General features: G+C 39.0%; 1 protein-coding gene across 7 annotated transcripts in view; it reads left to right on the top strand.

The window, feature by feature from the left end:
- The window catches only part of CDC14A (cell division cycle 14A), a 131,108-nt gene that overhangs the window by 16,887 nt on the left and 100,330 nt on the right, over positions 1-13,891 (top strand). For all 7 annotated transcript variants that reach the window (XM_089515763.1, XM_089515760.1, XM_089515762.1 and 4 more), the window contains exon 3: positions 8,898-8,973. In XM_089515763.1, the coding sequence (XP_089371889.1) occupies positions 8,898-8,973 (76 nt within the window). The remainder of the gene's footprint in view (positions 1-8,897; positions 8,974-13,891) is intronic.

Genomic DNA, 13,891 nt, shown 5'->3' with positions numbered 1-13,891 from the left:
TAATAACTAAAGATTGCCCCACTTCCTGTTGATTGAAACATCCTGAGTAGGATGTTCCCACTGCTGGGTTGAAACCCTGTTAACAGGTTTTGAGTGCCTTTCTTGTTTTTTCTTTATAATGGTAAACAATGAAACGGAAGTGTGTGCTACCAAATCTCACATCTAAAAATATTTATGAGTATTTCAATAAAAATATTTTCCAAAGTTTTGGATGTTTTTGTGTATAATATTTACCCAGTTAAGTATTTCAGTTGAAAACATTTGGCTATTTGGAAAAATAAATTGAATGTAGCAATGGAGGTGGTATATTCACGGGTTACCCTCAGTTAAGTGTGCATAGGATTACAGCCTTAAACTGGAATCCTGTGCATTTTGATTAAGGAGTAAAAGTCATTTAACCCAATAGAATTTACTTCAGAAAAATACATACACAGGATTCATGCAGAAAACTGTTCTCCGTAGCCAACCATATCTGTTAAAAAGAACCTGTTCTGTTTTGTACAGCACTGAGCATAACATCAAGCTCTCTTTCAGAGTTTATTTTTAACTTTTATTCTACAGTGGGATTCCCTTGACAAGGATTTTTAGCCTTTCTTTTGTGATCTGAACATTGCAAAGAGATTGCCTTCCACACATGTATGGTTCTCCCTTCAGACAGATTATTGTATACTGTCACCTAGCCAAAGAGAAGAAAGGCAAATATGCTGTATAGTTCTGTTAAAACAAGCATACAAACATACCTGGAGAAGTGGAGTTATGAGAGGCCCAAGAATACAGTGAAAAGTTTGGGTAGAGAATTCATACATGAGAGTGAAAGGTTGGAGGTCCCATCATAGTTCTGTTAGCCAAACCATGCATCCTTGCATTAGGGTATACAGGTACTACTATAACAACACTTCATTTTATTTATAGATATACGTGTGTTTAGAAAAGTATTGTATTGAAAATGAAAGCTGTCCAAATTGAGATTTTATACTGCTTTTGGGCTGCATGGTTGCAACACCATTTAGTTTTCTTTGAACTTAACACTAGTTATTTATTTTAAAGTGTGTCAATAATCACTTCCAGAATCCTGCCAAAAGCAGTATGAAATAAAAATGGCATAATTAATGTACCATTATATTGTTAAGTGTACAGAGAAAAGGGTTTGAGGGAGGGATAATGGAAATACTGCCATGTGCATCACCTCCTCAGTTCTGATTAATTGCTTACGAACTTTGTGACACAAGCTCTTGGAATTGAAGCTTTGTGGGTATTGACAAAAATAAAATATACAAAGCATATTGATGTTGCCAGTTCTGCCTCCGCAAGCAATTTGGCCCTGCTTCTTCACTTCTTTAAAATACATTAGTTCTCTTAAATCATTCTTCTACCTAAATCATTCTTAAGACTTTAATGAGTGAGACAGCTTGACTGTTACATTAAGAGAATACAGTAACCCAAGAATATCCAGCTTGGCTGATGATCCATTGACTGAACTTTTCAAAATTTCAAAAACTGACTAAGACATAATCCTGTTCTTTCCAACCCACATTCCTTGAGCTCTTTTGTATAACATCAACTATGCTACTTAAACCACCAGGAAGACTCCAAAAATGCTTTTCTCAGTCATACAAAGATTTTGTCTTTGTTATCTGGCCAGAAAATGCAGCTTAAAAACCTGCAGCTTTTAATTGTACTGTAATGATAGCAGTTTATGTAGTGATCAAAACTTAAGAAATATTCTCGGTAACTCCAAATAACCTGTGTTGTACAATTAGTTTCCTAGTTCTGAAACAACAGCGGAAACTGTTCTTTGAACTTGGCCATTGTTGAATTATAGCATCAGGATGGATTCCAGAGATAATGCTGTCCAATTTTGACATAAGTAACAAAATTATACAGTACTGCAGTTCTGATTGTTAACAAGTACTTCTGCCATAAGTGAGATGCTCTCACTTTGCAGTGTTTTTCTTACATCATATGAATTGGTTATAAGAAAGAGTGAAGATCCCAAAGTGTACACTTAAAAAACTTCATATTGAAAGTGAAAAAAGAGAAGAAAAGCCAAAGTTGGTTTTGAAGGAGCTTGCTTCTCAAGACAGGATCTGCATGTGTTGTCATGTAGGTTGTTCTGTCATTGGTAGAATCTCCTCTTTACCCTTTGGATTCTCTCTATTTCATTGGTTTACTTTAACTTCCACACATTTTCTTGCTTTGCTATAATTGGAGTGAAGTTGTTCAATTTCTCTTTTGAAGATGGGCCTTTAGTGGGTTTCCTTACGTTCAGCTGGCACAGGAATGTCTAGGCAGTGCTTGAAGGGGTGCTCTGGCCTTTTTGTTTTGTTGCTTGTAAAGCGGGGGGGGGGAGTCACATATGGGAAGGGTCAATCCCTCCACACCACGCCAGTGCATTGATAGTACATTGGACATTGGAAGTGACATTGAGAGCACATATACACTGTAGAAGTAATGCAGTTTGACGTCACTTTAGTGCTGTAATTCCATCCTATGACATCTTGGGCTTGTAGTTTTACAAGGTCTTTAGCCTCCTCTGCCAAAGAATGCTGGTACATCACAAAACTACAAATCCTAGGATTCTGTATGATGGAGCCATGACAGTTTAAAGTGGTGTCAAACTGAATTATTTCTACAGTGTAGATGCACCCTGAGTCACGTCTGATTGTTTTTTAGTCAGATATGACCAATTTTAAAAGTTGGGTTGGAAGCAAGCCACTGCATTTATAGGCAGTTGGGGTGTGTTTGGGGTAGTTGGAGGGGGAAATGCCTGAAAACCATCCCCCAAGATGTTGAGGGCTTTTGGGAAGTGCCAGAAAACTTCATGAGCTGCAAAAATTGGTTTCAGGGACCACAATGCATCCAATAGGCTGCAATTTCCCCAACTCTGTTGTAAAAAGCACTAGCTTTCATTATCTTTCCAAGGTTGACCTAGGATTTTTGAAGCTTTTGTTTAATTAAAAAGTGCTCCCTTTTGGTTTCAAAACACTAGGGAGCCAGAGAGAGTTTCAACCATCAGTGCTTTATTTTTATCCAAACTCTTCTATTTTTATTTTTACCCTTTTTAAGCCTGTGCACAGTACTTCATTTATCAATCTAAGTCTACTCTTCATTGCCAGTAATGTGTATCTGTGATAGACGTGCAAGCCAAAAAAACCTTTTTGGAGACCTTGGTGTTCCCCAGCAAGTTCCCAGATACTTTTCTCCTTTTTTAAAAAAGGAATATTTTTGGCCCTCCGGTGCTGGAGAAATCTTCAGAATTTGTCAAATCATTCTAAATTCAGTGATCTCATCCCAACTGGAATCAAGAAGACAGCAGAAGAACAGGCAAAGAACTGAACACTTACCCATCTTTCACTCTTTTCTTGGCCTCACAATTGTTACAAGCCAGCTCTAGAAGCTTCAACTCTTGATTCTGAATTTGAATTTGGCCAAAATTATACAGAGCAAATCAACCTGGAGAAAGTTGAAACCCCCAATTTATTACTACATTCAGAGTTACACTTTTGCCTTGATCAGTCTCAAGATCACTGTACAGAGTGGATACTACCAGATCTTCTGATGAGCTCTTCTCCAGATTTCATCCCAAGAAAAACTGGGTCAGGTTCTGGGAGGAGACTTCAGTGGGAGCACTGATGTGCTTCAATTTTCTTCTCAGAAAGGTACATACATACAAACACCTTCCTGCTGTGTTTTTGAAGGCAGGTTAAGACTGTAGCCCTATGTAAGAAGTCTCGCCCTTCATTAGCCGTGCCTATCATTGTGTTAAAAATATTTAGAAGGAAATGATTTGCTGCTCCGTGTTTTGTTGTTTTCTGTTTAATACTGTTATTTTTACCACTGATGGATGTTTTACTGTATCGGAAGTTGTCACTTATGTTAAATTCTTGTATAGTGATATAAAATTCATATGAAAATTGCTACATAATTTTTTAAAAGGTCTCTAAAATCATTGTAACTTCTGCTATCCTGCTGCATATTTTCAAGATGAATTTCAGATGTTCTTGTTTACTTCAGTTTTATTTACCATCCAAGCAGTTTTCTGCACGTGAAGAAAAAATATTTTGTGACTAGAATTTGATAATGGAAACTTTACAGGTCTATGTTTAACTTTGTCCCATATTTCCTCTTAGCGTAACTGCCTTTTTGGTAGCAGGACTGCTTCAGTAACGTGGGCTCCAGTTTGTACTGTAGCTGCCGTGTCTCGATGCCAGCTATAGCAGCTCTTTACAATAGCTGTGCCAAATCCAATTAAATATTTTATGTTTAAACATCAGAACCTGCCATGCCAAGAAAAATGAATGAGCTTGTATATTGCCAAATGGAAATAAAAAGCTGAAGAGTCCAGCTGTTATGTTTTAAGGCTAACCTATTATTCTTAGGTTAAGTTGGAAGCTATCTTTAACATGTCTATGCCCTGGAAAAGGTTGTTTTTTCTTTAATCTTAACATTATAATAGAGAGGTTGGAAAATAAAGCTGAAAAAACAATTGGTAGATACGGGCTGACTTGGACGTGTAACTAATTAATGAGTTGGGAACTAGTAATTGGCTTATTCTTCAAGAAGAATGCTAGCTCTTGTTCTGTCCTTTGCAAGGAAAGCTAGGCTTGGCATATCACACTCGACTGCTTAATGCACAATAGGCGTTCATTTGGCCAACACATTTCTCTAGTTGGTCTGTGTCTGTTCCAGTTTGAGATAACTCATGATTGCCTTAACTCTTTGGTCCTCACCATGAAAATGTTCTCTCCTTGCTCCTTCTAAATTTTCTCAGTTATATCTGTCTTCTAGTTGCTGGATTCAAGATTTTATCATAGACTCTCTAAATAAATAACTAACAGAGGGCCACATCATATGACATATACCATTATCAATGGCACGTTTGGGATTAATTTCCTATTAAGTTATGTTTATTTATTTATTTAGGTATTTATACCCCGCCCTTCAGCCCTAATGGCTCTCATAGCGGCTTACAATTATTATTTTTAATCAGACAGTTCCCTGCCCTCAGGCTTACAATCTAAAAGACACGAAACAAAAGGAGAAAGGAATGGTGGAGGGAAAGGGGATGAGGTCCAGTGGTTCATCTGTCCCTCTGAGGCCTGGACCAAGGCAGATGGATTGGAGGGAGGGCTCTTCCTTCTTCCAGGCTAGCCCTGATGGAGCTGGACCTGCCTGGTGAACTCCCTCTCAGACCTGCGGATGGCAGTTATGGAGGGCGGAGTCTCTTCTTCCAGGCTAGCCCTGATGGAGCTGGACCTGCTTGGTGAATTTCCACAGACCACGTGTCTGCTTTACAAGTAGAGACCTAATTTGGACCTCTGAGACTCATATGTACCAATAACATTTTTAGACAAGCCTCACTTACATTATCGTTGAATGTGCCTCTGTTTTTGAACTTAAATTGAAAACTACAACTTAACTGTACCTTTTAACACCACATTATGTGGAGTTGCTGCTCTAGATAAATAACAATAAGATCTTTGTGTTAGAAAACACCTGATGGAATTAATAAATAGACTATTGATTTACACCCTCAGTTATGTAGAGTTCACCTTAAGCTTCTAAAACAGGGCTTAAACGTTTTAATAATGTGTATGCCAAACATGTTCAAGTTTTGTAAGGAAAATGAATTCTCATAATTTCTGAATTACTCTACTTAAGTCATTTCCATATGATCAGCCTAATGTATTTTCTAGAAATAAAGTTGATTGGCTCCCCATTTGACTGGACTTGGAGAAGGCCTGTTAAACTTAGTTGGTCTTCAGACATGGCTAATATAACCCAATTGATTTCAGTAGGTTTATTTAGATTAAATCTCTTCAATACATTACAGCTGTAAGACTGTCACCTTACATTGTCTGAAAATATTTGGTAGGTAGGAAATCACTGGTTACTTTGAAAATAATTTCTGAAGTTTTAATGCCGCTCCACAGTCGCCACAACCTTACCTTTGATGTCAAAACCAAGCTCCTGTCCCCCTAGAAACAACATCTGTTAAATATTTTCCCATCCCTCCTTTCCTGTTAATAGTACACTGTGATTATCTGGTGTGCAACCTCATATTGTAGCCTGCCACCATGGCTGGCACAGGACCTCCTGCTTGCACCTGAGCAAACTGGTTGGTGCCCTCTAATCCAGCAGCATGGTGCCAATGCAGTAATAGATTTAAAAGAACTTCAAAGGCAAGGACTGTGTCATGTCTGCCAGAGCCCATAGCAACTGTCGCCTTCTCCATCAAACAAGGTAAAGCTAGCAACCTGCTTAGCAACTATGCCAGGAAACTATCAATCAGAACACCTCATTGTCCTTTCTTTGTTGCTGATAATACCTGGTTCGCATGTTAGCCTAGGTCTTTATCACAGTGTTAAAAGAATGTTATTCATTTTGGTCTTGCTCCTTTTGATAATACTTTGTTGTTGTTGTTGCGTGCCTCCAAGTCATGTTTGACTTATAGCAACCCTAAGGCTAACCTATCATAGGGTTTTCTTGGCATGTTTCTTCAGAGGGGATGTGCCATTGCCATCCTGTGAGGGTGAGAGAGTGTGACTTGCCCAAGGTCGCCCCTCCCCTTTTGGGAGGGGATTTGAACCCAGATCTCTAGTCGTAGTCCAGTGCTCAAACCACTACACCATGTTGGCTCATTGATAATACTACCCTGGTTTTAACTGTGTTTAAGATATTGTATATTAACACACAGTATAGTAGCTCCAAGGCATAAATACCTTAAAGGTACCAGATTCTGACTGATCTTATAAGCTAAGCAGAGTCAGCCCTGGTTATTACTTGGGTGGAAAACTTCCAAATGATACTGGGTACTGTAGCATACATTTCAGAGGAAGGAACTGGTGAAAACACCTCTGAGTATCCTTTGCTTAAGAAAACCCTATGAAATTTGTGGGGATGCCATATGTCAACAGGTGATTTGAAGGTTCATTTTAGATGCACACAATAGCTCCAATTAAAACACTGGAACTAATAACAAGAGACAATATTTATTGTTTTATAAATATTTCTTCAACTTACCAAAAGGAATAACCTTTGTAAGGATAGGAGACTTGCATCAGGACTTAACTCTAATTGTATACATAATTAGCGCTGCAATATAGAAAAGAAGAGTTGAGTTGAAAACACGATTGATATATCACTTCTGTCTTTCCAGCTCTTAACACACAACATTTAGTTTATTTAACCATAAGCAAAAACATATATACCATATATCTTGTTTGTTGCAGCAACCACGTGTTTAAAGAAATATAAATGCTTAAAAAGGTACTAAACTAGCTTCTGAGCTCTCTGTAAAAAAGCTGTTAAACTGTGAGCACCTAAAATAGGCCAACCATCTTTTATACAACCATTTCCTACTCATCCCCTATTCCCTCATAATTTTACATATATGTAGCTTAGAGTTCTTAGGAAATTCAATTTTTGAGTGATTACTGATTTAATTAATAATGGTGCACTCATGCGTTCTAATGACATTCAAGACAAATTAAAAGATCTAAAGCTTGCATGGCTACAATTATTCCTAATAAGCTCATTTGCAAAAACATGAGTTAGGCACCACGAGCCTTCAAAGCCATTCACTCAGTTTGAAAATATTTGTGTAAAATATGGTGATCAGTCTAAAGGAATGGCCTTCCTGTTTTATCAGATAATAGTGAACATACAGTTTGGCAAATTGAATGGGAAGCAGATCTTGGCATTGCAATCACAGATGAGCAATGACTCAGAAGTTGGTCCTCACAGCCCTACTGCCCCATCTCCTCCAGCAACAAGGAATACACATTAACATTAGGCCATAGATGGCAGTGCTCCAGACAAAATTGCAAATATCATGCCTGATGTTTCTCCCTTGTGCTGGAGGGGATATAGCAAAAGAGGCACTTTGAAACAAATTTTGGAATGAGGTCCTGCAACTAATTATCAATATAACAATTGAATTGTTAAGTGGTGTAGTGCCTTATTCCTGTTAATCATCTTCTGGGCTGAAAATGCAAACTTGCCCCAGAAGGAGTTCAGTTTGTTTCTGCTGTTGGCAGCACACATGGAAATACCCCAATACTGAAAGGAGCTGCATAACCTGTCCATGCGATCTCAGTTAGACAAAGTCTGGTCAGTTGCACTGGCTAAGAAACTCATCCACGGGTTAAAATGGGCCAAAGGACTGGAGCTGAAAGACCATTTTGAACAAATATGGTTCAGTTTGATGTTATATGACAAGGAGGAAGTATCTCCATGGGATCTTCTGCTCTTCCTTATGAGATTTTAGAGAAATCATTTTTTTAATTATTTATTGTGTTTTATACAAATTTAAAACAAGCGTATCAAGCTTGTTCAAGCATATCAAGCATATGTAAGCTTGAGAAATCATTTTTGAATGGGAACATGCCACAATTGTAACATGATCAGGTAACACTGACCGTTTTTCTTTGGTTTGTTGCAATTCTGTTGTTGAATGGAAATTACTTGTCTGTAATGCAAATCAAAAGAGAAAATTTGATAAAATTTCAAAAACAAACAAAACAAAACAAATACCCGCCTTCCTGTAACTGTATGGACCATGTATGTTCTGTAAAGTTGGTCAAGCAGTCTACCTGTGACTCAGATCTGGTCATGCAGCTTATCTATGTGCAGCAGTTTTCTAATAACTTTTTGCCTATAGTACCTTGAATTACACCGCAGAGTCAGAGAGCAGTTTTCAATGGCTATTGTAATATGTTCCAATTCTAGTTCTAACACCATTTTGTACTTCTGTATAGCTCATAATAGTGATGTAGTTGCTTCTATTTGTAAGGGAGGCTTGGGCTTTCAAAAGTAGCTTCAAAATATAGCTTGGCTAGTTCTTCAAAGGGCTTAAAAGTACAAGCATTTTGACCATTGGTATATATTTCTTTTAGTTTTTATGCAGATTTTGGACCATTAAACTTGGCTATGTTATATCGATTTTGCTGCAAATTAAACAAGAAATTAAAGGTAAGAATTTTATATTCTCTCATATGAATAGTGTAAGGTTTCTTTTTAAACAAACAAACTTGGTTTTTAAAAAAAATATTTGATTTCAACGTAACGACCATTTATAAGATAATTAACAGAATTCTTGAATGTGGGAACTGAATTTTAGACTTTCTGCCAGAACAGAAAAACTGAAAATAGATCCTCTGTGACCAACTAAACTATAGATGGCATGCTTATCTGCTATAGACCCTATGGATGGATTGTACTGAATGTCGGAAAACTGGTTAGGGAAAAAAAGACAAATTGAAATCAGAATGATTTAGAATACAAAGTTGCCTAGTTAAATACAGAGTACTGAACTAAATGATCATTTGCTCTAAAATTGCAATTGTTATCCTGATGCCTTGAGGAAACTTAAAAAGTAATGAGGTAGAAATGATTATGCCTTGTTCTTTGCCCCAATAACTGATAAACATCAGTATAATGCCTCTACATGTGGGGATTCTGTTTGTGTATTGTTGTTGTTGTGTGCCTCCATGTCATTTTTGACTTATGGAGACCCTAAGGCAAACTTATCATAGGGTTTTCTTGGCAAGTTTCCTCAGAGGGAGTTTGCCATTGCCATTCTTTGAGCGGGAGAGAATGTGACTTGCTCAAGGTCACCAGTTTGTGCTGGAGAGGGTGACCTACCTTGGTCATGAGGTAGGCCAAGGGACTATCACACCTTTGCAAGCAAAGGTCGAGGTGATTCAGGACTGGCCAAGACCAAAGTCCCGGAAACAAGTCCAATCTTTCCTTGGCTTGTCGGGTTATTACAGGAGGTTTGTACCACACTACAGTCAGATAGCAGCTCCTCTGACAGACCTCACGGGTTCAAAGAAACCCAAGATAGTGAAATGGACTGAAGGGTGCCAGGAGGCTTTCGACACCCTGAAGAGAGCTCTGACATCTGATCCAGTCCTGATGGCACCAGATTTTGACAAACCCTTTACTATAGCCACTGATGCTTCCGACAGAGGCATTGGAGCTGTCCTGATGCAAGAGGGCCCAGATGGCTTCCTACATCCTGTGCTGTTCCTCAGCAAGAAGCTGTCTGTCAGAGAATCCAACTGGTCCATACCAGAGAAGGAGTGCTATGCCATCGTGTATGCCCTAGACAAGCTGAAGCCTTACGTATGGGGCTGTCAATTCACTCTTCAGACCGACCATGCAGCATTGCGATGGCTTCACTCAGTGCAGGGAGCAAATAAGAAACTGCTCCGCTGGAGTGTATCCCTGCAAGACTTTGACTTTGATGTTTCCAACAGTCTGAAAACCACCGCTGCCACCATGTGATGATCCCTGAGGGCAAAGCCCTGTGCGTGACTATTACTCTCAGGGGATCCCTTTAAAAAAAAGAACTTTTCGCTGCCACCACCCAGTGAACGAACTATGACTATATTTATACGTTGCTCAACAGCTACACCTCCCTACACACACACTGGGACTTGTGAGGGATAGAGAGAGAGAGATCTAGTTTCCTTTCTTGCTAACCCAGAGCAATCAGTAGCCGAGTTAAGGCACGTGTACAGGAGCAGAGAGACAGCAGATGCTTTTTAAGAAGGAAGTTTATTTTATAAAGGGATAGAATAGGATAGAAAGAATTTATATCACTCTTGCAAAGCCCCCTTGCCTTGCAGGCCAAAGAACATAGTTATAGAGTTCATTCCACACAAGCCATTGTTGAAAATAACAAAAGGCCTAAAACGCACTGAGCTAACACGTTCCTAACTACTCACGCAGTGATGGGATTTGCAGTCCTTTTGAGTTCCTGGATGCAGGGAGGGCCCCTTGCCTCTCGACCTGCATTCCCCTGAGTCTGTGTCTCCCAGACTCCAAGAGACACCATCTGGTTCCCCCCGGGAGAGAACAAAGGGAGAGACAAAGAACCGCATGGCCACAAAGGGCCTTTTAAAGATTTCCCATAGAAAGTTCTTGAATCTCGCGGTCCTACTCTGATTGGTCAGCTAGACCTTACATCAGCTATGATGTCACAGCTCATTAGCATGTGATGTCATCTCTCATTAGCATGTACCTCCTCCCAGATTAACCCTTTGTAGTTCAGGAGAAGTCCTCAGGTGACTGGAGGACCAGTCATCACAGGGTTTTTATGTCCGAAGGGGGAATCAAACTGACTTCCAGAGTTGTAGTCCAATAATAGGTAAACCACTATACCACGGTGATATAACCATTATACTGTATTGATCTAATTGTTTTTTTCTTAATCTTACCCCTTGCCATTATAGCATCCTGCAGCTCTTAAATTCCACAGGTTCATTGACTACCTTACATAGGTGGTCTTGCAAAAGCAGTTCCCTCACAGCAGCAAATTGCCCTTGGTTTTGCCAATAACCCTTTCGTACTGCTCTTCCCTTATATCCCTCAAGTTTTCCCCTGAGGATAGGAGGACCCCCCAGAACAGCATGGGATGGGATTTATGGAAAAGATGGGTTGACTGGTAACTCTCAAGCTTACTTGCAGGAAAGTGCCATGAGATGTTACAAGCTGAATTTATCTTTTTGGCTGTCACTCTGCACTAGGCTTGTATATAAAGTGAGCTAACTCTTTACCACCCACTTTCCTGGGCGGAAGTCACTTAGGGAAATGGAATTTGAATTTGAAACCTTGCATTGACTCCAGCTCTGTGTAATCTTACAGAATTAAGGCAACAGTTAATATATATTTTGGATTTAGATTAGCAGTTGCTAGTCCTTTAGATATCTCTAAATGTATTTAATGGCCCCATACAGACAGGCCAAAATAAAGCTGCTTCGGGTCACTTTGGAGGTGTGCTGTTTAAATTATACATGTGTCCTAAGAGTCTGCAAGCCACGCCAAAGCCACAATCCAATCCTAAGAACTGGAGCGCAGCTTTGGCACAGCTTCCGGCCTCTTAGGACGCAAACATCATTTAAACAGCACACCTCCAAAGTGATCCAAAGCAGCTTTAATTTGGTCTGTCTGTATGGGGCCAATGTTTTCAAAAAAGCTGAGTTAGTTACAATATAATCATGGCAACTAGTGATCTTATTTAACATGTGTGGCCTAGTCACACTTTCTGATGCATTGTACCACTTTCATTTATGAGACTGAATCATTTCAAGAGAGCAGGTGGGTTGCAACTGTTGTAGCTCTCCTCATGAAGATGTCTCTCCATGTCCCAGAAACATGGAGCAAACTGCATATGTGAGCATTTCTGCAACGAGTCATGATGCTGATAAAATATTAACAGCATCTGAGCATGTTAACTGTTTCAAACATGTTTACCTTTAACTCCTTGGTTAGCAATTAAATACCTGTACTGCTTTTTTACTGATTCTGGATAGTTAACAACTACTTACTTGTCAGAATATATTTATAATAATATTGTACTTTACTTCCTATTGTGAAATGTCTTGTCTTGTTTGTGGCATAAAAGTTAGCACAATTCTATAACAATTAGGTGCCAGATAAATCCTTTAGGGGAGACAGCTGGTTATTTTAGACTAAAACTACTATACTCCCTTAGTGTTGTCCATGCTTCCCAGGGGTTTATGGGAAAAGACGGATCTCTTCCAGTGAGCCTATCCACCAAATTTGCTGTAAAATATCCCACCTCCATTAGTACTGTATGTTTTATGAACTTTAATTGTATTTTATTAATCTTATTGTATTGATAATATGGTATTGGTTTTATTGAATGTATTTGATATGTTTTTATTGCTGGAATAATTTGTTTGTTGTAATCCCGCCTCGATGCACAGGGAGAGGCAGGAAATAGAAATAAAACATATTATTATTGTAATCTGAAACATCAAGAGAACATTGCTTTCTTCAGTGCCAGTAGTGCAAAAGGAGGATTTCCTCTCCATCCTTGCACTCTATTACAGTTTCATCATTTTTGTTGTTGATCTATGCCTTTAGTCATGTCAGATTTACAGCGCCCCTAATGTGAACCTATCGTAGGACTGGCAGATTTGTTCAGAGAAGACTTGCCATTGCCTTCTTCTGAAGTTGAGAATGCAACTTGCCCAAGGTGGGTCTCTGTGATTGAGTGGAGATTCAATCCCTGGTCTTCTAGAATCATAGTCCAACAATCAAACCTCTACATTATTCTCTCTATCATAGTGTTTTACTACTGTAGACTAAGCCACACAATTGGATTGGAGAGGTCTGTGTTCAAGTTTCATAAAGTGCACTGGATTGCCTTGGACAGGTCATACATGCTACATCATACTTACCTCATAGTCTTGTGGTGATGACAAAATGAAATATTTCTTATTTAGGATATCAGACATTAATTTGGTTCATTGTCTTCCTGCATGCCCACATGGGAAAAGATGCAGATTTTTACTGGCTACTTAATATTTGCCCAGTAAATGCTCATGTTCTGTTTTGAACATGTGTCACTATCATGCTCCTTTGAATCAGGTGGGCAATTCTAGGGGAGCATGTGGCCAGTTACCTCCTCCAGCTGCCCCCCTGCATAGTCAGTATCCATCAAAGAGTATGACAACATATCTTGCTTTTCATCCGCATCCGAATCAATATTATACTCAGAAGTAAATAAAATATATTTAATATTTATTATATTTAATACACGCGAGCCAGTGCAGCGTAGTAGTTTGAGAGTTGGACTAGGAGCCTGGAGACCAGGGTTCGAATCCTGACTCGGTTATATAAACCTACTGGGTGACCTTGAGCAAGTCACACTCTCTCTCAGCCTCAGAGAGGATGGTAATGGCAAACTCCCTCTATAGAAATGTGCCAAGAAAACACTGTGATTAGGTCTCCTTAGGGTCACTTTAAGTCAAACTACTTGAAGGCACACAACAACATTTAATATATATAATTGATTTTATTTTGAATGGAAGTGATCTTCTGGGCTCCAACACCCTCCAAAGATACTCACCTTGGT

The sequence above is a fragment of the Sceloporus occidentalis genome, unplaced genomic scaffold, assembly GCF_023333645.1.
Source record: "Sceloporus occidentalis isolate IW3139 unplaced genomic scaffold, rSceOcc1.0.p SCAF_3, whole genome shotgun sequence".
NCBI classification, from domain to species: Eukaryota; Metazoa; Chordata; class Lepidosauria; order Squamata; family Phrynosomatidae; genus Sceloporus; species Sceloporus occidentalis.
Note: the sequence above shows the minus strand (reverse complement) of the source record. Positions and strands in the feature narration are given on the sequence as shown.